This window comes from Salvelinus alpinus, chromosome 18 (assembly GCF_045679555.1).
Source record: "Salvelinus alpinus chromosome 18, SLU_Salpinus.1, whole genome shotgun sequence".
NCBI lineage: Eukaryota > Metazoa > Chordata > Actinopteri > Salmoniformes > Salmonidae > Salvelinus > Salvelinus alpinus.
The window spans coordinates 43183708-43209625 of NC_092103.1; the positions used below are offsets into that span (position 1 = coordinate 43183708).

Here is a 25918-nt window from a genome sequence, read left to right on the forward strand (position 1 = left end):
GCATTAGCCCAATGACTGGAAGTCTACAGGAACAGCTAGCATGCTACTGACACCTAGATATAGATTAGAGAGACTGGTGAGATCTAGTCTAAGGAGATCTGGGGTCTAAGGCTGTGTTTGGGCTTGCCCTGTAATCAGTAGCAGACAACCTGCCATCGTAAATCAATCTAGGTTATCTCAGGGAACACAAATCAGAGAGTGCTCATGCCTTGTGTGCATCGTGTACCTCAGTGTGTTTAGTCTTCCTCAGATTATCTATAATCCTTTTCACGACGGTTATCGTTGACACCTCTGACTGAATCCTTTCCCCTATGACCAAAAGTATTGTGGTGTCGTCATCCGTGGTTGGCTTCAATTGCTCACAAAAAAAGCATTGGATACACGTGAAGTTGTCGTGGATTTGAGAGGTTGAGAGCCAGATTTCAAAACGTCAAAACATAGAGCAAAAAGCAGCCACCAGTCAATTGCCGTTACGCCTCAGAGAAAGGAAACTTGCTTGATTCATAAATAAAAGGAGCACCTTTGTAGTTGTCCCTCAACAGAAGAGGGGAAATGCAGAAGTAGATGTGGTAGGTAATCTGGGGACATAATTGCATGTGGCGGGCCAACAAAGGCTACTTTGAAAACAGCCATGCCCCTGGGGACTTCGTCCAGACTTTGTTCAGCCGTATTGTAAACAAAAAAAAAGTTAGAGTTAGAACCAGACTACTTGAGAGCACAATGCTGCTGTAAAAGTTTAAAGGTCACGAGCAACAGTGTTATGACATATTTTCTCCAATTCATGGGTTAAGTTTACAACAGCTTAGATAAATGGATCCTATTTTTCAGGGCGTTTGTGCGATTTGTGCTTTCTCTCTGTTCAAACAAATGAGATGTGTGCATGGATACGGCGCAGAGGGTGGCACCTCTAGAAAAGGAATGTCTGCACCGTTCACTTCTCGTTTGCTTCAACGTCCTCTAGAGAGGCACGTTGCCAGGAGAGCTGTCAATGCTTTAAGCCCTGCAGTCCTTCCAGCTTCAATATCCCATATGGTTACAATTTAACTCCAGTTTGGATCAACTGCGGGGGATTTTTGCCCAAAACGCACGTTTGAAGACTGAAGTTTAACAAGAATTACTGTAGGTTCGACTTCCTACTTTCTTACTTCCTTTTGGCCGACGAATGCGTGGTGAAGGTGAAAAATAAATACTTGCGTGAATAAAAGGGAGGACGGAAAACGTTTCCAACTGGACACAGTCGAAACGCAGCTACGGGAGCTAGAGTGTGTTAAAATGCTTGTGGGCACTGAGGGTCAGATGAGTTCCAGAACGAGAGAGAGGTCACTATAGTTTATAGCTACAGACTCATAGACAAAGGCGTCAAAATCGACAGAAAGAACTCCCTAAGGCCACTCTGGCATTGACATTGTTTATAGACTTATGGCATTGATTTACCTCCATGTTTTTACAAATGCAGCTCAAGCATTATTAGCACACATGCCACAAAAAAAGTATTAAAACTACATGCGTGTAGTGTACAATTGTGTGGTGTGTGGAAACTGAATTGGATATTTATGCACCAAAAAAATAAAATAATCATTAACTTCACTTAGCCCTCATTCACATCAGCTGGACTGAAAAACACAGGAATTGTATTTATAGAAAATTTTAAAAACAGCCTTCATGTGGTGCGAGCAATTTCCAACAGCTTTTGATCTATGAGAGCATCTACTTCTGTAAAGCTGTGCCTTCCTTCTCGGCCTCACCTATTATCGCCCTCCAGGCGAGCTTCAATGCCATACAACTCTCCTTCCGTGGCCTCCAACTGCTCTTAAATACAAGTAAAACCAAATGCATGCTCTTCAACCGATCGCTGCCTGCTCCTGCCCGCCTGTCCAACATCACTACTTTGGACGGCTCTGACTTAGAATATGTGGACAACTACAAATACCTAGGTGTCTGGTTAGACTGTAAACTCTCCTTCCAGACCCACATCAAACATCTCCAATCCAAAGTCAAATCTAGAATTGGCTTCCTATTCCGCAACAAAGCATCCTTTACTCATGCTGCCAAACATACCCTTGTAAAACTGACCATCCTACCAATCCTCGACTTCGGTGATGTCATTTACAAAATAGCCTCCAAAACCCTACTCAATAAATTGGATGCAGTCTATCACAGTGCCATCCGTTTTGTCACCAAAGCCCCATATACTACCCACCACTGCGACCTGTACACTCTCGTTGGCTGGCCCTCGCTTCATACTCGTCGCCAAACCCACTGGTTCCAGGTCATCTACAAGACCCTGCTAGGTAAAGTCCCCCCTTATCTCAGCTCGCTGGTCACCATAGCAGCACCTACCTGTAGCACGCGCTCCAGCAGGTATATCTCTCTAGTCACCCCCAAAACCAATTCTTCCTTTGGACGCCTCTCCTTCCAGTTCTCTGCTGCCAATGACTGGAACGAACTACAAAAATCTCTGAAACTGGAAACACCTATCTCCCTCACTAGCTTTAAGCACCAGCTGTCAGAGCAGCTCATAGATTACTGCACCTGTACATAACCCATCTACAATTTAGCCCAAACAACTACCTCTTTACCTACTGTATTTATTTATTAATTTATTTTGCTCCTTTGCACCCCATTATTTCTGTCTCTACTTTGCACTTTCTTCCACTGCAAACCAACCATTCCAGTGTTTTTTAGTTTTTATTTTACTTGCTGTGTTGTACTCACTTCGCCTCCATGGCCTTTTTATATTTTTATTTATTTATACATATATTTGTTTGCCTTCACCTCCCTTATCTCACCTCACTTGCTCACATTGTATATAGACTTATTTTTTTCATCTGTATTATTGACTATAAGTTTGTTTTACTCCATGTGTAACTATGTGTTGTTGTATGTGTCGAACTGCTTTGCTTTATCTTGGCCAGGTCGCAATTGTAAATGAGAACGTGTTCTCAATTTGCCTACCTGGTTAAATAAAGGTTAAATAAAAAAAAAAATCCTTGTGACTGCACAAAATATATAGAGAGTCTGGAACCTTCCCTATATTTATTCAAGAAGGTTGTGGACAGTAAAATAACTCCATAGCAGCAAAGACGAGTTGCCGGATGGTTTTCGATGTGATTTCACAAAAAAGGGGGAGAGACTCAAGAAACAAATTTAAAATCGGCACGATCCGTTGTTTTGCTACGAAGGGAAACTTTTCCAACCCCCCCCCCAAAAAAACAATGTTGATTATCTGCAAAGACTGGCTTGATTATTTGGCTTTGTAGTTTGTCCTGCAAAGAAAACGAGACAATACCAAAAGCTGTATAATCTTTTCTCCAAGCCTGTAGAACTCTCCTAACACACAGAGAAAGAGTGAGAGAGGGGTATTGGTATCATAACATTCAAGCTCCAAATAAACTCTTTGTACTGATTATCACAGGAAAAACAACATCATCTCCACACCACAAAACACCATTCCAAACCTGCTCCGCTCCACACTGAGAGAAGTAGGTAACATAACAAGCACATAACATGCAAGCTCCAAATATGAAATTCCCTTTGCTGAAACCCAACGTTCAGAAATGCCGTTTGTTTGGGCATTTCACAGGGGGGAGCCAGCCTGAAGGTGTGTGGACAGGGGCGAAGGGGCGAGGGAGAGACAGAGGAGGGTTTGTGTGAGTCCAAGAGAGTGGAGAGAGGGGAAAGCAACCAGGTCAGGCCAGAGGGCCACAGAACACAGAGAACCTGTATAAGGGAAACATTCTACCTGATCAGCATTAAGCTCTGTACACACACACACACGTGTAGAAACACAAACTGCACACACACACACACACACAACCATTTTGCAAATTGCAACCTAACTAACACAAACCAGACCCCTTCACCAGAAATCGCAAACCTGGCTAAGAACGTTTTCAGAAACAGACAAGTTCTTTAGAAAGTACTTTTGGTTAGGTGAGACATTTGGTTTCTGTTTCAAGGTAAAATACATATTTTCCACTGTAAGTGAACTGTTCATTTATACATCCTATTCTAATTCACATCTATTGTAATAATCGACTCAATTCTATAATCGCTAGGTTAAAGGTCACGTTTTACGTTGGCAGCCAGATATTCTAAAAATAAATCAGTAGTAATTGTAAATCTGTGTATTGGACCAGAGACAGGCTCCTATTGGCCAGGCTGTCCAGCTCTGTAGCCAAATTAGTCTGACACTCTTCAGATGGTTCAACAACAATGCTGTTAGTTGTGAACACACCGAATGAGGGGGAGAAATGCCTCCAGAGTTCCATTCACTCTATAGGTGGGTGAGATTCTCTGAGTCAAACAACCTGTCAACAGAGCTAGTATGTGGAGTTGGACTGGGAGTAACAATAACTAAACATAATATGAAGCAAACGGTTGCTGCTAAAAATAATTGTAGGTTTGTTGTCTGTCTTTTGAGAGTGCCCCATACACCGGTCGACTCTTTGTCATAAAGAGCAAAGACTTAGCTATAGCTTAACTTGACTTAATTTTACTTAAAAACAACACAAGCTTTAGAGTGTGCACACCTGACAAACAACAGCCCCATATCTCCACACGAAGCCCGCTGAGCCAAGTAAGACAAGCCACACATGAATTACACTCACAGAGGGAGGCTGGCACCTCTTTTGAAGCCTGATGAGACGTTTCCTCAGTTCCTCAGCATTGATTGGGCGATGCCAAGTAGCAAGTGACCTATTACAACTCTCCACAAACAAGCATGCTAATTGCTAGGAAGCTCTATAAAGATCTGAGGCCCTCAGCAAGGTAGAGCACCATTGCGTCCTTGCAGGCTACGAAGAGAAAACTTCGCCTTTGGTGGCAGAGAAACATCAAATTTACCTCAGCGGATATGTGATTATTACTTTCTGAGGTAATATGTGATAGTTTACGACCGTTTCATTTACTTTGGCTGGATTCACCAAGCCATGTAAATGAGTTTTGTAAGCAGATTTCCTCCAGGGAGAAAATTGGGTTTAATGGCGTTACTAGAGGCCATTAGGTATTTACGCACAGGCAGTGTGGTTTGTTTTTCTAATAGGGGGGAAAGCTACAGAAATGTCACTTGTTTGGCCTCTGGATTAAATAAAAAATGGTTCATGCAGTGGCCTTTGTGTCAGTAAAGGACAGTGCAAGTAATAAATCAACTTTACCACTAGGTGGCGATAATGAATTAAATAATGGGAGAGATTGGTTTACATAGAAGCGCGGCCAGGCCGTTAATAACTGCTGTTCACCAAGTTGGAAAAACAAAATCTCACCAGTGACAAAACGGACAGGACCATCTTCTGTGCCACATGTGAGACTCGGTCTTGGTAATTACATATGAAACTATGAGTGGAAAACCCTGGGCCTTCTTCACTGCTCCACTGGGGTGTATTTTAACCCACACAACACTCCGTCTCTCATGACGACAAAAGGGTGAGAGTGGTTCTCTTCTTTCTCGTTTAACATCTCTGAACACACAGCATCTCTCCCTCGCTCTGTAAATAAGTATGTGTGGGTGCGGTAACAATCAGCATTACAGAGTCTTGACTGGGGGGAGGAGACAGAGGGGAGGAGAGTGAGAGAGTACACAGTGGCAGAATACCTGACCACTGTGACTGACCCAGAATTAAAGGAAATCTTTGACTATGTACAGACTCTGTGAGCATAGCCTTGCTATTGAGAAAGGCTGCTGAAGGCAGACCTGGCTCTCAAGAGAAGACAGGCTATGCGCACACTGCCCACAAAATGAAGTGGAAACTAACCTAACCTCCTGCCAAATGTATGACCATATTAAAGACACATATTTCCCTGAGATTACAAAGACCCACAAAGAATTAGAAAACAAATCCAATTCTGATAAACTCCCATATATATTGGGTTAAATACCACAGTGTGCCATCACAGCAGCAAGACTTGTGACCTGTTGCCACAAGAAAAGGGCAACCAGTGAAGAACAAACACCACTGTAAATACAACCTATATTTATGTTTATTTATTTCCCCTTTTGTACTTTAACTATTTACACATCATTACAACAATGGAATATTGACATAATATGACATTTGAAATGTCTTTATTCTTTTGGAACTTTTGTGAGTAAAGTTTACTGTAAATGTTTTATTGTTTATTTCACTTTTGTTTATTATCTATTCACTTGCTTTGGCAATGTAAAGTGTAGACATTGTTAATGTTGTAAATGACTATTGTAGCTGGAAATGGCAGATTTTTTATGGAATATCTACATAGGCGTACAGAGGCCCATTATCAGCAACCATCAGTCCTGTGTTCCAATGGCACGTTGTGTTACCTAATCCAAGTTTATCATTTTAAAAGGCTAATTGATCATTAGAAAACCCTTTTGCAATTGTAACAGTTTAACTTTCGTCCGTCCCCTCTGCACACAGACAACAGTCACCCTCGAAGCATCGTTACCCATCGCGCCACAAAAGCCACGGCCCTTGCAGGGCAAGGGGAACAACTACTTCAGGTCTCAGAGCGAGTGACGTCACCGATTGAAACACTATTAGCGCGCACCACCGCTAACTAGCTAGCCATTTCACATCGGTTACACAATTATGTTAGCACACCTGAAAACTGTTGTTCTGATTAAAGAAGGAATAAAACTGGCCTACGCTGTGTACTACTCCCTTCACAGAACAGTGCAAACTGGCTCTAACCAGAATAGAGAGAGGAGTGGGAGGCTCCGGTGCACAATTGAGCAAGAGGACAAGTACATTACAGTGTCCAGTTTGAGAAACAGATGCCTCACAAGTCCTCAACTGGCAGCTTCATTAAATAGTACCCGCAAAACACCCGTCTCAACATCAACAGTGAAGAGGCGACTCCGGGATGCTGGCCTTCTAGGCAGAATTGCAAAGAAATAGCCATAGCTCAGACTGGCCAATAAAAATAAAAGATTAAGATGTGCAAAAGAACACAGACACTGGACCCACAAATGCTGATGCTCCAGATACTCATCTAGTCTAAAGAAGGACAGTTTTATTGCATCTTTAAACAGAACAACAGTTTTCAGCTGTGCTAACATAATTGCAAAAGGATTTTCTAATGAATTAGCCTTTTAAAATGATACAACTTGGATTAGGTAACACAACGTGCCATTGGAACACAGGAGTGATGGTTGCTGATAATGGGCCTCTGTAGATATTCCATTAAAAATCTATAATTTCCAGCTACAATAGTCATTTACAACATTAACAATGTCTACACTGTATTTCTGATCAATTTGATGTTATTTTAATGGACAAAAATTTTGCTTTTCTTTCAAAAACAAGGAAATGTCTAAGTGACCCCAAACTTTTGAACGGCAGTGTATGTTCCCCATGCCAGTAAAGCCCCCTAAATTGAATTGAAATTGAGAGGAGAGTGAGGAGAAAGGGGTACTCAGAGATACAAAAGCATTGCTCCAGTCTGGTATTTACGACAGAGCACTAATCTACCACCAGTTCTCTGTTTGATTGGGCTAGGGAACCATCGTCACGGAAACAGCCCCCACTATCAGTACTAGCCTGATAGCCTCTTCTTCTCCCATGAGCCTCCAGAAAGGGACAATGCTCTGGGGGGGGGGGGGAGTTTCTCCTAGGTCCAGATCTAGGATATGCTTCCCCTCCCCCAATCGTAACCATTAGTGGAAAAAATACAAAACTCACCCAAGATCAGCATCTAGGTGCAACTTCAATCCTACTCCCTTTATTGTGAGACCCCTTTGTGATAATAATGACTGTCTGAATTTGCAGTTGATCAAAACATTCTTAGCACATAGCTTATTGTCTGCATTCCAAATCACATCCTAATTCCCTATATATAGTGCACTACTTTTGACCAGTATGGGCTCTGGTCAAAAGTAGTGCACTAGGATATAGGGTGCCACATTTGGGATGCAGACAAGACCACAGAAGAATGATTCACTACTCTTGCCTCTTCTTCCAAGTTCTACTTCAAAGGGAATTGTCTTGGTTGGTTATTGCTAAGTAAGGTGTTGTTAAAAAGATCTCTCTGAATCATTGCTTAGTCAGAATTCAAGTTTAGGTGAGGAGGGTTACAGTTGGAAGTTCTACTAAGGTAACCACACACAATGGAAGGGTGGTAGCTCACTTGGGGGTACATTAGAGGTGTGTGTGTGTGTGTGTGTGTGTGTGTGTGTGTGTGTATATATAAAATGGACCACATCCCATCAACAGTTCGCACTTCTGAAACAACCAATCCACAACAAGTCACTTGTTGTGACTTCGTCTGAGGAGGAGTAGCAAGGATCGGACCAATGTGCAGCGTGGTAAGTTTCCATAATGAGAATATTTAATAAATCCACAGAACAAAATAACAAAAGTACAAACAAACAACCGAAACAGTCCCGTATGGTGCAAACACTAACACAGGAAACAACCACCCACAAAACACAATAGAAAACAGGCTACCTAAATATGTCTCCCAATCAGAGACAACGACTGACACCTGCCTCTGATTGAGAACCATACTAGGCCAAACACATAGAAATATAACAGAACAAAACAAAACATAGAAAAACAACATAGAATGCCCACCCCAACTCACGCCCTGACCAACTAAAATAAAGACATAAAAAAGGAACTAAGGTCAGAACGTGACATCACTACCTAGTCTTGTATCATATTATTTTGAGTGTACCCCCCCCCCCCCCCCCCATCTCAATCCATCCTGTTCTCTTCAGTAGCCTACTTTGGTTAACATGCTCCATTCAGTGTGCGTGGCTTTCAGAATGGCCCCTCTGACGTAGCGCTATTTATTTGACCTTGGCTAGGAACAATTACGACCCCAAACCGAGGGTGACTGCCAGCTTTCTTAGGGCTCCCTGGGACATTAAACAGGGCCTGTCCGACATTAGAATGAGTCTTTTGTTTCTCAGCCGACGTAAAGGAGTGCCAAGCAGGGGTCCCACACTGTTGCACCTACGGAGGTCCACCACTCCTTTCAGACACCCCTCCCCCCTTGCTTATCGGCCTCAACTTCCAATCATCACCCGCTTTGTTAGGCTTTATTAGGACGCCACAGCAGCCAAAAGCAACAAGTGCTTTTTTTGTGTAACTGGGTGTGTTGGTGTGTGTGTGTGTTTTGGGGGGGGCTACTAGCAGTCATTTGTGGGGGGGGGGGGGGGGGGGGGGGGCACACTGCCATGGTCATTGAGCTGGTCTGGTTTTGAGGAAACAGAGTGAGGGGGAGTGTGATTTATATTGGCCAAGCGCTCTGTTGAGTTAGACACGGTCTGCGTAGAGAGTGTGTGTCTGAGTGGATAGGGGTGGGCGGTGTGAACAGAGCAGAATATAGAGTGCTATACCAGGTCTGACACATTGGTCCAGTGCTAAGCTACGCTAATGCTAACGGCTAGCGCGTGTCCAAAAAACACTGACTGGATTCTAGAACAAGTCTGCCCTTAATAATAGCAATAATAACACACGGGTTTTATATACAGTTGAAGTCGGAAGTTTACATACACCTTAGCCAAATACTTTTAAACTCAGATTTTCACAATTCCTGACATTTAATCCTAGTAAAAATGCCCTGTTTTAGGTCAGTTATGATCACCACTTTATTTTAAGAATGTGAAATGTCAGAATAATAGTAGAGAGAATTATTTATTTCAGATTTTATTTCTTTCATCACATTCCCAGTGGGTCAGAAGTTTACATACACTCAATTAGTATTTGGTAGCATTGCCTTTAGCATTGCCTTTAGCATTGCCTTTAGCATTGCCTTTAAATTGTTTAACTTGGGTCATACATTTTGGGTAGCCTTCCACAAGCTTCCCACAATAAGTTGGGTGAATTTTGGCCCATTTCTCCTGACAGAGCTGGTGTAGCAGTCAGGTTTGTAGGCCTCCTTGCTCGCACATGCTTTTTCAGTTCAACCCACACATTTTCTATTGAGGTCAGCGCTTTGTGATGGCCACTCCAATACCTTGACATTGTTTTCCTTAAGCCATTTTGCCACAACTTTGGAAGTATACTTGGGGTCAATGTCCATTTGGAAGACCTATTTGCGACCAAGCTTTAACTTCCTGACATGTCTTGAGATGTTGCTTCAATATATCCACATAATTTTCCTCCCTCATGATGCCATCTATTTTGTTAAGTGCACCAGTCCCTCCTGCAGCAAAACACCCCCACAACATGATGCTGCCACCCCCGTGCTTCATGGTTGGGATGGTGTTCTTCTGTTTGCAAGTCTCCCATTTTTCCTCCAAACATAACAATGGTCATTATTGCCAAACAGTTTTATTTTTGTTTCATCATTTCTCCAAAAAGTACGATCTTTGTCCCCATGTCCAGTTGCAAACCGTAGTCTGGCTTTTTTATGGAGGTTTTGGAGCAGTGGCTTCTTCCTTGCAGAGCGGCCTTTCAAGTTATGTTGATATAGGACTTGTTTTACTGTGGATATAGATACTTTTGTACAGATTTCCTCCAGCATCTTCACAAGGTCCTTTGCTGTTGTTCTGGGATTGATTTGCACTTTTCGCACCAAAGTACGTTCATCTCTAGGAGACAGAATGCATCTCCTTCCTGAGCGGTATGACGGCTGCGTGGTCCCATGGTGTTTATACTTGCGTACTATTGTTTGTACAGATGAACGTGGTACCTTCAGGTGTTTGAAAATTGCTCCCAAGGATGAACCAGAAATGTGGAGGTCTACTATAATTTTTCAGAGGTCTTGGCTGATTTCTTTTGATTTTCCCATGATGTTAAGCAAAGAGGCAGTGAGTTTCAAAGTAGGCCTTGAAATACATCCACAGGTAAACCTCCAATTGACTGAAATTATGTCAATTAGCCTATCAGAAGCTTCTAAAGCCATGACATCATTTTCTGGAATTTTCCAAGCTGTTTAAAAAGGCACAGTCAACTTAGTGTATGTAAACTTCTGACCCACTGGAATTGTGATACAGTGAATTATAAGTGAAATAATCTGTCTGTAAAAAATTGTTGGAAAAATGACTTGTGTCATGCACAAAGTAGATGTCCTAACCGACTTGCCAAAACTATTAGTTTGTTAACAAGAAATTTGGAGTGGTTGAAAAATTAGTTTTAATGACTCCAGCCTAAGTGCATGTAAACTTCCGACTTCAACTGTAAGCCTCGTGCTTTTCAATGACCCAAAGTCACTTAAAGCTAGGCTAGCAATGAAGCTAGGCTAGCAATAGACACAACGACTGGTTAGCATCCTGCATTTGACAAAACTGCTAATTACATTGTTAGCCTACTGATGATATAAGCAACTTGTTCTGACTGAGATTCCAAAAACAACTGGTCACAATATAGAGACTATGAATCAGCCGGTGTTGTTTTCGAGACCACCAAAAGCAAGACCGAGTCAACACTAAGACCGTAGCTAATCAAGTCAGAGTCAAGAATATGGAGACTATGAATCAGCATTCTTTCCAGTTTTGCACCAACCTCGATGAAAACCGCTAGTGTCTGACTCAGTGAAGGAATCTATTCCCTGCTCTGTCTTTAACTCATTCACGTCAGGAGAGCTTCAAAGGAAAGGAGAAGGGAAGCTGCAGGAGCCTCTGTTCTCAAATGAGTTAATATTCTGCTTCAATGCATCTTCTGTTCAATGACATGCTGTTAGACTATGTATTGATAATTGCGTAAACCAACACTGATGTGAAAATCATGAGATAGATAGTGAACATGTGCATGCCTGCATTTGAGTGTGTTTTTGGGTGCAAGTGAGGTCACATGTGCTCATATATATACACAGCGCCAGTCAAACGTTTGGGCACGCCTCCTCATTCAAGGGTTTTACTTTATTTTTTACTATTTTCTACATTGTAGAATAATAGTGAACAAAACAAAACTATGAAATAACACTTATGGAATCATGTAGCAACAAAAAAAGTGTTAAACAACCCCAAAAATATGTTATATTTGAGATTCTTCAAAATAACCACCGTTTGCCTCTTTGTATGACAGCTTTGCACTCTTGGGTTAGGGTTACCTGGAATGCATTTCAATGAACAGGTGTGCCTTGTTAAAAGTTAATTTGTGGAATTTCTTTCCTTCTTAATGCGTTCGAGCCAATCAGTTGTGTTGTGACAAGGTAGGGGTGGGTATACAGAAGATAGCCCTATTTGGTAAAAGACCAAGTCCATATTATGGCAAGAACAGCTCAAATAAGCAAAGAGAATTGACAGTCCATCATTACTTTAAGACATGAAGGTCAGTCAATACGGAACATTTCAAGAACTTTTAAAGCTTCTTCAAGTGCAGTCCCAAAAACCATCAAGCGCTATGATGAAACTGGCTCTTATGAGGACCGCCACAGGAAAGGAAGACCCAGAGTTACCTCTGCTGCAGAGGATAAGTTCATTAGAGTTAACTGCACCTCAGATTGCAGCCCAAATAAATGCTTCACAGAGTTCAAGTAACAGACATATCTCAACATCAACTGTTCAGAGGAGACTGCGTGAAATCAGACCTTCATGGTCAAATTGCTGCAAAGAAACCACTACTAAAGGACACCAATAATAAGAAGAGACTTGCTTGGGCCAAGAAACACAAGCAATGGACATTAGACCGGTGAAAATCTGTCTTTTGGTCTGATGAGTCCAAATTTGAGATTTTTGGTTACAACCGCCGTGTCTTTGTGAGACGCAGAGTATGTGAACGGATGATCTCCGCATGTGTGGTTCCCACTATGAAGCATGGAGGAGGAGGTGTGTTGGTGTGGGGGTGCTTTGCTTGTGACACTGTCTGTGATTTATTATTAATTCAAGGCACACTTAACCAGCATGGCTACCACAGCATTCTGCAGCGATACGCCATCTCATCTGGTTTGCGCTTAGTGGGACTATCATTTGTTTTTCATGGAGTGCTGCCTCAGATGACCCGACCTCCACAATCACCCAACCTCCACCCAATTGAGATGGTTTGGGATGAGTTGAACAGCAGAGTGAAGGGAAAGCAGCCAACAAGTGCTCAGCATATGTGGGAACTCCTTCAAGACTATTGGAAAAACATTCCAGGTGTAGCTGGTTGAGAGAATGCCAAGATTCTGTAATGCTGTCATCAAGGCAAAGGGTGGCTACTTTGAAGAATCTAAAATATATTTTGATTTGTTTAACACTTTTTTTGGTTACTACATGATTCCATGTGTTATTTCATAGTTTTAAATGTCTTCAGTAATGTTTTACAATGTAGAAAATAGTACAAATTAAGAAACACCCTTGACTGAGTAGTTGTGTCCAAACTTTTGACTGGTAGTGTACACACACACACACACACACACACACACACACACACACACACACACACACACACACACACACACACACACACACACACACACACACACACACACACACACACACACACACACACACACACACACACACACACACACACGTAGTAGAATTACTTACGCTTCATTGGGCTCGTGTGTTGGTGACTGCCCTGTGGAGAACAAGAAAACAGGAGAGTGTGAAAATGTAGCAATATGCGATTGCCTTTTATCAAGCCACATCAGACGCTATCCCATTTTACTTTTGGTATTACAATCATAGGTCAAGGCCAAAGGCTGAGGATTCAGAAAGGGCCTTGGTTTACCTCCATACATCATCCTTTTGTGTTTTTGGCCTTGGTTTACCTCCATAAATCATCCGTTTGTGTTTTTGGCCTTGGTTTACCTCCATACATCATCCGTTTGTGTTTTTGGCCTTGGTTTACCTCCATAAATCATCAGTTTGTGTTTTTGGCCTTGGTTTACCTCCATAAATCATCAGTTTGTGTTTTTGGCCTTGGTTTACCTCCATAAATCATCAGTTTGTGTTTTTGGCCTTGGTTTACCTCCATAAATCATCAGTTTGTGTTTTTGGCCTTGGTTTACCTCCATATATCATCAGTTTGTGTTTTTGGCCTTGGTTTAGCTCCATATATCATATCATCAGTTTGTGTTTTTGGCCTTGGTTTACCTCCATATATCATCAGTTTTTGTTTTTGGCCTTGGTTTACCTCCATATATCATCAGTTTGTGTTTTTGGCCTTGATATATGGAGGTAAACCATCAGTTTTTGTTTTTGGCCTTGGTTTACCTCCATACATCATCAGTTTGTGTTTTTGGCCTTGGTTTAGCTCCATATATCATATCATCAGTTTGTGTTTTTGGCCTTGGTTTACCTCCATATATCATCAGTTTTTGTTTTTGGCCTTGGTTTACCTCCATATATCATCAGTTTGTGTTTTTGGCCTTGATATATGGAGGTAAACCATCAGTTTTTGTTTTTGGCCTTGGTTTACCTCCATACATCATCAGTTTGTGTTTTTGGCCTTGGTTTAGCTCCATATATCATATCATCAGTTTGTGTTTTTGGCCTTGGTTTACCTCCATATATCATCAGTTTTTGTTTTTGGCCTTGGTTTACCTCCATATATCATCAGTTTGTGTTTTTGGCCTTGATATATGGAGGTAAACCATCAGTTTTTGTTTTTGGCCTTGGTTTACCTCCATATATCATCAGTTTGTGTTTTTGGCCTTGGTTTAGCTCCATATATCATATCATCAGTTTGTGTTTTTGGCCTTGGTTTACCTCCATATATCATCAGTTTTTGTTTTTGGCCTTGGTTTACCTCCATATATCATCAGTTTGTGTTTTTGGCCTTGATATATGGAGGTAAACCATCAGTTTTTGTTTTTGGCCTTGGTTTACCTCCATATATCATCAGTTTGTGACAGGGAGTGTAGCTAGTAGTGGATGTTCAACAATGCCGAGCATCTAAAAATCTGTGATTTCAATTATGACTCTTGTAATTACAAGTCTACAACATGACCCAGAGCATCCTGATATAGCATAATACAGACATATAGTGGTATATGTCCTGGGAGAAACGTGAATGATAAATTGCTAGTGGCATGAGTTTAGAAATAAAAATCCCACTGGTGACATAACAGACCTTCTCCCTCTGAGGAAATACCTACTTCTGTTTTCAATAGCAGCCTTGGTAAAACGTTCACTTACTAAAAGCACTAACATTATTGTACTGAGATGACTATGCGTGGGGGAAGCTAGCACTACAATTTTAGCCGGCTATTGCACTAAAACTGTCAGCGGCGTGGGTCTTTAAAAAACGAGTTTATCTAGTATCACATAAAAGCAGTTGAAAACATTTGGAGAGCAAAAACACTGGGGAAACCGTTTCTGTGCTCGGCTAGATTTAGGAATGGTCGTTTTTACGTTAGGGAGGTGGGAGAGTTATACTGGTGCTCTTCAATAAATCTTAGCGCGGTGTCAGGAGTATGAGGTTGTACATATGGCCCCTTGACTAGTGTCGCTCCAGTTCATTTAGATCAATGGCATTGCCACATAATAACCCTCAAAAATAACTGGCCAGAACGGGAATAGGGCTATAATCGCTACTTGGGTGAATTAATCGATTGTGACTTATGAGTAGTGAACAGAAAGTCCAATTACCAAAAATGTGCAGTTTGCCTTGTCCAGGAGTAGCTATGAATGCTGGGTTTATTTATTGAGTGAGTGGTTTCTGAAACCATGTATCCCACGGTAGGTTTAACAACCATCTCTCTATCGCTCTCCTTTTTCGCCCTGCCCTCTCGCTCTTTCTGTTAAAGTGTGAGAGGGAAAGAAAGACAGACACAGGGGCAAAATAAAAAGTAAAAGAGCAAGAGAAAGAAGGTGACACAAAGCCCACAAGCCCAACCACCAACCTCTCCTTACCCAGCTTCACGTAGAGCACGCCAGTGCCAGAGATCACCTTGACCGGGTTGGAGGCCACGCACTGGTAGTAGCCTGTGTCCGTGGTGTCCAGGTCCGTGATGCGCAGCTTGGAGCCCGCATCGGTTTTGCGGATGGAGATGCGCCCTTGCTCCTGGACCACGGGCGCGTCATTCTTCAGCCAGCGGATGGTGGGCCGCGGATTTCCCGTCACCTTGCAGTGCAGCGTGGCCGCCTGGCCCTGCACGATGGTGATGTTGTTCACCGGCTCCTGGAACTCCAGGAAGTAACCTAGGAGAGAGGTCACAGGTTAGGTTGAAGGTTAGGGGTTAGAGGGCTAGGATAAATATCAATGAAGGATGGAATGTTGGGGTGAAGACCTCTACGTTCTCTTGTCCTGGTTGGTCTTTGGTCAAAGTTTATCTGCATCTATCTTCTCACACTGTCGCAGTGCACTCTGCTGGCTCGGATGTTTTGTATTCACTTTGCCGTTTCTAATATAGTTCCAGTAACTATGGGGGATGTGTAACTAACCAGGCCAGTACAGTACAGCTCGGCATGGCTCGGCTCACTAGTGTGAAAAAGGTACAGAGGCCTATTATAGAGATGAGGCAACATACAGCACTATGTTGAATCAATGGGAAAGAAATCCAACATCATATTCTGAAGCTTCGAGGCTTGTCCTGTTCTTTACTGCAGTGTTGCAGAGAGAAACACCCATTCCCCTCTACTGATATCACTTATTAGGAGGACACATGATCTCAACGGCTACAATAAGGAACACGCTAGTGGAAGCCTTAATGAGTGAGGGGCTGCTCCTTTTCTTTTCATCCAAGTTTCTGTCCCAAATGGCAACCTATTTCCCTACATAGTGCACTACTTTTGATCAGAGATCTATGGGCCCGGGTCAAAAGTAGTGCACTATGTAGGGAATAGGGTGCCATTTGGGACACAACACCCGTTTCCTGTCTGGAAGAGAGGAGAGTTAGAGCCAAAAAATCGTGTTCCCCCACCTCCTCCCACTTCCTGTTCAATGGAGGTTGAGTACTTCCTGCATCCCTCTTTCTTTCTCTGTCATTCTCTCTTCATCCCCCCCAGATGCCTATTTTTAGAACACAATGCCTGCACTGAGAAAAATATATCTATATGCCAACAGTGCCTAATTTATCATAACCATTACAGATAACAAATCCTAATTGATAAATTGCCGCATATATATATATAGAGTCAATAAAAAAGCAAGCGTAATTTAAGATTGATTTATTGAAACCGTAATATGAACTGGTTATATCTTGGAACACAATCTTCAAAAAGGTAGTAACCTCAACACTAACCTCAGCAGTGGCGGCTTGTAGAAGCCTATGGTTGTGCAATGGTATAGCCTTGTTTGTTAATTTAGCAGACAAGACGCTTGTCACGCCCTGACCTTAGAGAGCCTTTTTATTTCTCTATTTGGTTAGGTCGGGGTGTGATTTGGGTGGGCATTCTAGTTTTTCTATTTCTTTGTTGGCCGGGTATGGTTCCCAATCAGAGGCAGCTGTCTATCGTTTTCTCTGATTGGGGATCATACTTAGCCAGCCTTTTTTCCACCTTTAGTTTGTGGGATCTTGTTTGTGTGTAGTTACTTTCTGCACTGCATATAGCTTTACGTTCGTTTTTGTATTTTGTTGTTTTTCGGTGTCATTTAAATAAAATAAAAATGTACGCCGACCACGCTGCACCTTGGTCCAATCCATCTTTCAACGGACGTGACAGAAGATCCCACCACAAACGGACCAAGCAGCGTGGCCAGGAGGAGCAGACATCCTGGACATGGGAGTAGATCCTGGACGGTAAGGGATCCTGGACGTGGGAGGAGATCCTGGCCGGAAGGGATCGCCTTCCATGGGAGCAGACGGAGGCAGCGAGGGAGGAACAACGACGAAACACCGGGGTTCGAGACCACAAAGGAAGCACGAGAGGCATGCCCAAATTTTTTTTGGGGGGGGGGGCAGACGGGGTGGTTGGCGGAGACAGGTTTCAGACCAGAGCCAACTCCCCGCACTCGCTTTAAGGAGCGTGTGACCGTTCAGGCACCATGTTTTGCGGAGATACGCAATGTGTCTCCAGTGCGTATCCACAGCCCGGTGCGTTCTGTGCCAGCTCCTCGCACTTACCGTGCGAAAGTGAACATACAGCCAGGACGGGTTGTGCCGGCTCAGCACGCCTGGTCTCCAGTACGCCTACTCGGTCCAGGATATCCTGCGCCGGCTCTACGCACTGTGTCGCCAGTGCGCATCCACAGCCCAGTGCGTCCTGTGCCAGCGCCCCGCACTTGCCGGGCTAAAGTGAGCATCCAGCCAGGACACGCTCCAGACCTCCAGTGCCCCTCCACGGTCCAGACCTCCAGTGCGTCTCCACGGTCCAGTATATCCTGTGCCAGCTCCATGCACCCGGCCTCCAGTGCGTGTCTCCAGCCTGGTACGTCCAGTGACTGCTCCACGCACGAAGCCTCCAGTGACGATCCATGGCCCGACGCCTTCGGCGACGGTCTGCGGTCCAGAGCCTTCAGCGTCAGTCTGCAAAGCATATTCTACCACAAAGTGGTACAGTATAAAATGGATCTCTGATTAAAGATTACATTTTATTTTAACCTTTATTTAACTAGGCAAGACAGTTGAGAACAAATTCTTATTTACAATGACGACCTACTCCGGACAACGCTGGGCCAATTGTGCGCCGCCCTATGGGACTCCCAATCACAGCCAGATGTGATTCAACCTGGATTCAAACCAGGGACCGTAGTGACTCCTCTTGCACTGAGATGCAGTGCCTTAGACCGCTACGCCAGTCAGGAGTTGACGTCCATTAGAGTACTCCATTACTTATACCCATCCCTACACGCAACCTTGTGGCGGTCGCCACATCTGGTTTACGCAACACTGACTCTTCAACAAAACAAACATGTCACTTCCTCGCGACAGAGATTGAAGGAGTAGGGTGAGAGAGAGAAGGAGGGAGGGAGACCTCTTCTCCCCTCTGCTGCTCACAAGGAGGTGAGAGGAGATGAGGTGAGGAATACCGCAGGCAATGAACTCTCTCTTGAAATAGAGGGCCCGGGAGGAAGGAATGGACAGAGTGAGCATGAGAGAAAGCAGGAGAAAGAGTGAGAGAAAGAGGGAGAAAGTGGGAGAATGACAGATAATAAAGAGAATAAAGAGAAAAAAGAGAAAAGAGAAAGAGAGAAAAAAGAGAAAGGGAGAGAGAGAAGAGAGAATAAAGAGAAAGGGAGAGAGAGAATAAAGAGAAAGGGAGAGAGAATAAAGAGAAAGGGAGAGAGAGAATAAAGAGAAAGGGAGAGAGAGAATAAAGAGAAAGGGAGAGAGAGAATAAAGAGAAAGGAGAGAGAGAAGAGAGAATAAAGAGAAAGAGAATAAAGAGAAGAGGAGAGAGAGAAAGAATAGAGAAAGGGAGAGAATAAAGAGAAAGGGAGAGAATAAAGAGAAAAAGAGAGAGAAAGGGAGAGAATAAAGAGAAAGAGAGAGAATAAAGAGAGAAAGAGAGATAAGAGAAAGGGAGAGAGAGAGAATAAAGAGAGAATAAAGAGAAAGGGAGAAAATAAAAAGAAAGAGAGAGAGAAAGAGAGAGAGAGGGAGAGAGAGAATAAAGAGAAAGGGAGATAATAAAGAGAGAATAAAGAGAAAGACCATTCAGCTTCTCTGCATTCCGACCAGCGCGACTCACTACAAATAACCGATGCCATTGGATAAGAGACCCAGACCGAGCCTACACTGCACAGTCATGTGATCCTGCCCTGTCGCCAGGTAACCAATGTTAACAAACATTGTCCAGGGTCAACACTCTGGTCAAGACCGGTAGACCACTGAACCATAGAAATAGCCAATAGAAACTCTAAGTACTGAACTCTGTGTACCAAGGTTACAGACGCCTAGCCCCAGACCTGCATGTGATTTAGCCAACTGCTTTCGCAGATTTGGGGTCCATTCCATTTCAACTCTGCAAGGTATATAACATCAATCATCACATTGGACATTTGAGTCAAAATAATTTCTGTTCACATACTGTATCCTATTCCCTATATAATTTATTCCTTGCCCATAGGCTTCTGGTCAAAGGCAATGCATTATGTAGGACAGTGTTTCCCAACTCCAGTCCTCCAGTAACCCCTACAGTACACATTATGTAGGGCAGTGTTTCCCAACTCCAGTCCTCCAGTAACCCCTACAGCACACATTATGTAGGGCAGTGTTTCCCAACTCCAGTCCTCCAGTAACCCCTACAGCACACATTATGTAGGGCAGTGTTTCCCAACTCCAGTCCTCCAGTAACCCCTACAGCACACATTATGTAGGGCAGTGTTTCCCAACTCCAGTCCTCCAGTAACCCCTACAGCACACATTATGTAGGGATGGAGAAAGGGGGGATTGGAGGGGGGGTGAGAGAAGAGGGGGAGAAGGCAGATGGAGAGGGAGAGATGAGAGAGGGAGAGACGGAGGGGAGATGAGAGAGAATGTTGGCCAGGTTCTGACAGGCAATCATGTCTCAATCTCTCATCACACTGTCTATCTCTATGGTCTGGTCATTCTCTGTTAACACCCTGCATTGGGAGACTTACAACACACACACACACGGCCCATAACTCTAAAGGTAATGACTTATTCTCTGATAATTACTGAACCATCTCTGATTTAACAGTTGATGACTTCCTGCTTTCTTATCCTTTAATCTGAGGATTTGCCTGTGTGCCATCTGTCCTATGATAAATCCTGTTGTCTTGGCCCAAACCTTGGTGAGGTGGCATGCCTGCTCATGTAGGTTTGGTAAATGCCTATGACCACATAAGCAATCAAGTACTTTGGTGGTTAACACAGTAGATCAGTTGTTACATACATGCTGTCACTGAATCCTACAGGACCTACCGTGAGTATGCACACTGTAACCACTAACCTAATCTACAGTAGTGAAATCCATGTACACACACACACACACTTAGAGAAAATAACATATGACCTTCATAGAGCCCACCACTTGGGTATGCCTTCAAGTTGTATATTTTGTAATGCCATAACATCAGGTTGCCAAGCCACAACTAGCCCCGCTAGCCTCCAACAGCCTTGATGGAAAGTAATGGACAATGTTAGCAGGCCAAGGAGAGTGCAAGGCAAAGCTCCACTCCAGCTATATTCCAATTGAAAAATAACCTCAAACAGCCTCAAATAACCTCAATCACTTTGGTGTTTTTCCTTTCCTCCAGGCCAAAAGGCTGTTGGCGCCTGTACAACTGTTGATTCGAACAAATACACTTAAACAGTTTTGGAGTCGGTAGATATCTTGGATACTTGTCCTCAAGGCATCGGTTCAAAAGGCCGGTGATAGGATTTATCCATTTAAACGGCAACAAAGGGTCAAGGGTGAAACCAATGGTGTGGGATGAGTCTCAAGTAGTTACAATATTCAGTGAAATTATGCCTATATGCCTATAGGCATTTGATGTGTAATGTCTTCACGCATGGCAAATAATGGGATTTAAATCAGGAAGTGATGACCATCATCATCTTCACTATCAACTTATATCATTAACCAATAAAATTGTACAAGCAATAACCCAAGTTCAAAAGTGGCCTGGAAAGTTTTCCAACCTATAAATTCGACTATTCTCTAGAAAACATTTTACGTTATATTTTCCCCAAATTGATCTCAATATGTTGTGTTTTGGACAATTATTCCCCCATAATGCCATTAGATAATATAGTAATACCATTACTTCTTTTTTATTTATTTATTTATTTATATATTTTTTAGATGTATTATTTTTTATTATGAATAATAATACCATTACTGTTAGACCCCCTTTTCCCATATGTCACCCATAACACAAAATGTTAGTCTATTATCAAAAATATCAGGATGACAACATAATGTCCTCTTCCCTCAACTCACCCCTTTAATATAGGGAGCACCCCCCTATCCACATCGACAAGACAGCAGTGGAGAAGGTGGAAAGTTTTAAGTTCCTCGGCGTACACATCACAGACCAACTGAAATGGTCCACCTACAGAGACAGTGTGCTGAAGAAGGGGCAACAGCGCCTCTTCAACCTCAGGATTCTAAAGAAATTTGGCTTGTCACCTAAAACCCTCACAAACTTTTACAGATGCACAATTGAGAGCATCCTGTTGGGCTGTATCACCGGCTGGTAAGGCAACTGCACCGCACACAACCGCAAGGCTCTCCAGAGCAACGCGTCACCGGGGGAAAACTACCTGCCCTCCAGGACACTTACAGCACCTGATGTCACAGGAAGGCCAAAAAGATCAAGGACAACAACCATCAGACTGTTAAACAGCCATCACTAAACACAGAGAGGCTGCTGCCAATATACTGAATTGAAATCATTGGCCACTTTAATAACTGGATCACTAGTCACTTGAATAATGCCACTATGATTATGTTCACATATCTTGCATTACTCGTCTCATATGTATATACTGTATTTTATACCATCTATTGCATCTTGCCTATGCTGCTCTGTCATTGCTCATCCATATATTTATATGTATATATTCTTATTCCATTTCATTAATTTACTTAGATTTGTTTGTATTAGGTAGTTGTTGTGGAATTGTTAGATTACATGTTAGATATTGCTGCACTGTCAGAACTAGAAGCACAAGCATTTCGCTACACTCGCAATAACATCTGCTAACCATGTGTATGTGACCAATACATTTTGATTTGATTTGCTAATTGTAGTTCATTAGAGGAGCAACATAATGTCCTCTTCCCTCAACTTACCCCTTTACTGATTACAGTTCACTAGGAAGAGCCAGAGAATGCATGGTTGAATAGTGACACACATACACCATTTCAATACAACTTGTACATCCCATCCCCTGGCTCCACTCACTACAACATCTGCCTGGAGTACTTGTGGTCCGCCTCAGAGAGAGAGCTTATGCAATGGAAAAATGGCGCTGAGGCGTGTGCCTATCCCCACCGCATGCAGCAGAGTACTCAGCATAGCGCAGAGCAATGATGTCACCATTTAGGGTTTAATTAAAGCTTCCTAGTCCAAATGGCATCCTATTCTCTACGTAGTGCACTTATTTTCACTATGTAAGGAATAGGGTGTCATTTGGAACACATCCCTCCATTTGGGACACACCCCTCCATTTGGAATGCAACCCTCCATTTGGGACACACCCCTCCATTTGGAATGCAACCCTCCATTTGGGACACATCCCTCCATTTGGAATGCAACCCTCCATTTGGAACACGGCCCCCCTGTTTTCTTCTGACAGCCCAGAGGAAGTGGAGGCTGCAGCTCTGCAGCTGGCAGACAGAGCCAAATGGGTTTGACTGTTTGTGTGCAGTGGTGATTGGAGGACAGTAAACAACGTGTTGAGTGCTGACAGGGCGTTGCACACTTCAACGACGCAGCGCCACTGGACGAGCCAAAGTACGCCGGAAACCAACGGAGGAGCTCATTAAGAGGTGAAAATGACAGGAGGGTTTTAGTTTGGGATAAACACGTAACATGCTGTCTTTAGGCAAGAACAGGCGAATACGTTTATTTTCAGGAAACACGGCCAAAGAACTGTTAAAGTACATTTGTATCGATAACTCGATGCTTTCTTTCCAATCCTCGGGGTAATGAAATACATCTCCAGCTGCAACAGCCCCCATGCGCTTGTAACTGGGCCTGGTCCACTAAAATCCTCTGAGTATTCCATCATCAGTCCTGGTCAAAAGCCAAACTACTTTGTGTCCAGTGCCGGGGTTCTTGTGGCAAACACGGTTGTGTATCAAATATCAAGGCTTGAGTGATTTACTTCTCCCCGAGAGATAGACGTAATGAGAAGCAGCTTCCTCCTAAAGCCCAGTGCTGCCACCCTGTCGCACCAGGCCAACGAAACCTCAGTCTTAGAAATGGCTGGGTATGTGTGTTGGATCATGCCACAGCGGTGGTGTTGATGCTTCCAAAACACACAAAACACACAAATTCAAACAACCACTGTTTGAGGACTTAACCTGGTCATAACAACCCATGTACCTTACTAATACAAACCAAAACGTTCCTTTGCATCTGTCAAAGGAGAGGGAAACACTGAGATTAGGGAGCTTTGATTTCTCTCCAAAGTTCAATTTGTTTTTAATTGAATGAATTGTTCCGAATGTGAAGAGTAGACCCGCTCCTCTGAAAACTACTACCGTGTCCCAAGACCCTGGACCGATGGCCAACACAAAGCCTCCATGGTGCAGCATTCCATTTCCCCTCCGCTGGTATTAAACAGAACCCCCCCCCCCCCCAGAACCAAGTGGTAGCTTTTCTTGAAATGACATCCTGAGTTATGCACGCAGTTGACTCGGGGGCGCCCTCAACGCACGTCAAACCCCCACCGCTCTCCACGACATAATTAGGCTGCACATGGAAGATGGAGATCTCTGCGTTTGGGAGGGCTATTTAGTGTTTGATGTTCGTGCCAATATGGCTGTCGGTGGCTTCAAAGCCTCACATTTGCCAATACATAGCATCAGCAATCCAGGGTTTACACACATCATGGCTATGTTGCGTTTGACGTTTGTACAGCCATTCGGGGGGGGGGGGGGGGCGCTATTACAAAGTTCGTCTGGTCGTCATTAATTATCCTAATAACATAGGGCTGTGGGCTGATTTTCATTATGAATTCTGGAGTATGGTTTTGGGTGGAGGGCTGTAGAATGGCTGTGCTCCAGTTACTTCCCGTCCTTCATAACAGATCTAGGATCAGTTCTTGCAGCCCTAGTCTAACACATTCTGAACATCTCAGCCAATCTGGCCAGGAATCAGTTCTTATGTGGAACAAATGTACTGTATCAACATGACAGAATAGAGGGGGCCTCCGCTACACGCCTCCACTCCAGGATCCAGATAAGAATGGGGATGGGGGGGGGGGGGGGACAAAGGGCTAAAGGAACTATCAGAACAAATGCTTTATTCCGACATAACATCTTCCCTCGTCTGCAATCACCCAGAGTCATTGAGGCAGAGGAGGCTGGTTGGAGGAGCTATAGTAGGATGTCTTCATGGAATGGAAGAAATGGAATGGAGTCCAACATGTGGTTGCCATGTGCTTGATGTGCTTGACTCCATTCCAGCCATTACAATGAGCCCGTCCTCCTGTAGCTCCTCCCCAGCAGCCTCTTCTGAACTTAAGCATGGGATGAGATGAGCTGTGAGGGCCCTGCTGCAAAGGGATGGGAGCTCTGATCAACTCCAAAAGGCTTTCATTTTGCAGGTTGCCGTGCCGCCACGCTGACCTTCAACACGGGGGTCCCCCAGGGGTGTGTGTTTAGTTCTCTCCTGTAGTCCCTGTTCGCCCATGACTGCGTGGCCGCGCACGACTCCAACACCATCATCAGGTTTGCTGACGACACGACGGTGGTAGGCCTGATCACCTGCAACGATGAGACAGCCTACAGGGAGGAGGCCAGTGACCTGGCAGTGTGGTGTCGGGTAATGTCAGTAAGACCAAGGACCTGACCGTGGTCTACAGGACACGGGGAGGCGAGCACGCCTCCATCCACATTGACGGGGGTGCAGTGGAACGGGTCGAGAGCTTCAAGTTCCTCGATGTCCAAATCACTGAGGACTTAAAATGGTCCACTAACACGTGCACAGTCGGGAAGAAGGCGCGACAGCACCTCTTCCCCCTCAGGAGGTTGAAAAGATTTGGCATGAGCCCTCAAATCTTCAAAAAGTTATACAGCTGCACCATTGAGAGCATCTTTACTGGCTGCGTCACAGCTTGGTATAGAAATAACACTGTTCTCGATTGCATGGTGCTACAGAGGGTGGTGCGGACAGCCCAGTAGATCACTTGAGCCGAGCTCCCTACCATCCTGGACCACTATAACAGGCAGTGTGAAAGGAAGGCCCGGAAAATCATTAAGGACTCCAACCCCCCAAGCCATAGACTGCTCTCTCTGCTTCCACACGGCATGTGGTACACCAACAGGCTCCTGAACAGCTTCTATCACCAAGCCATAAGACTGCTAAATAGCTAACACACACACACACACACACACACACACACACACACACACACACACACACACACACACACACACACACACACACACACACACACACACACACACACACACACACACACACACACACACACACACACACACACACACACACACACACACACAAAATCATAATTTACT

General features: G+C 43.8%; 1 protein-coding gene across 3 annotated transcripts in view; it reads right to left on the reverse strand.

Annotated features, from left to right (window-relative positions):
* ror2 (receptor tyrosine kinase-like orphan receptor 2) overlaps window positions 1–25918 on the reverse strand; it is a 137215-nt gene that overhangs the window by 15434 nt on the left and 95863 nt on the right. For all 3 annotated transcript variants that reach the window (XM_071351404.1, XM_071351406.1, XM_071351407.1), the window contains exons 3-4: window positions 15710–15997; window positions 13400–13430 (exon numbers count right to left, since the gene is read on the reverse strand). In XM_071351404.1, coding sequence (XP_071207505.1) covers window positions 13400–13430; window positions 15710–15997 — 319 coding nt within the window. The remainder of the gene's footprint in view (window positions 1–13399; window positions 13431–15709; window positions 15998–25918) is intronic.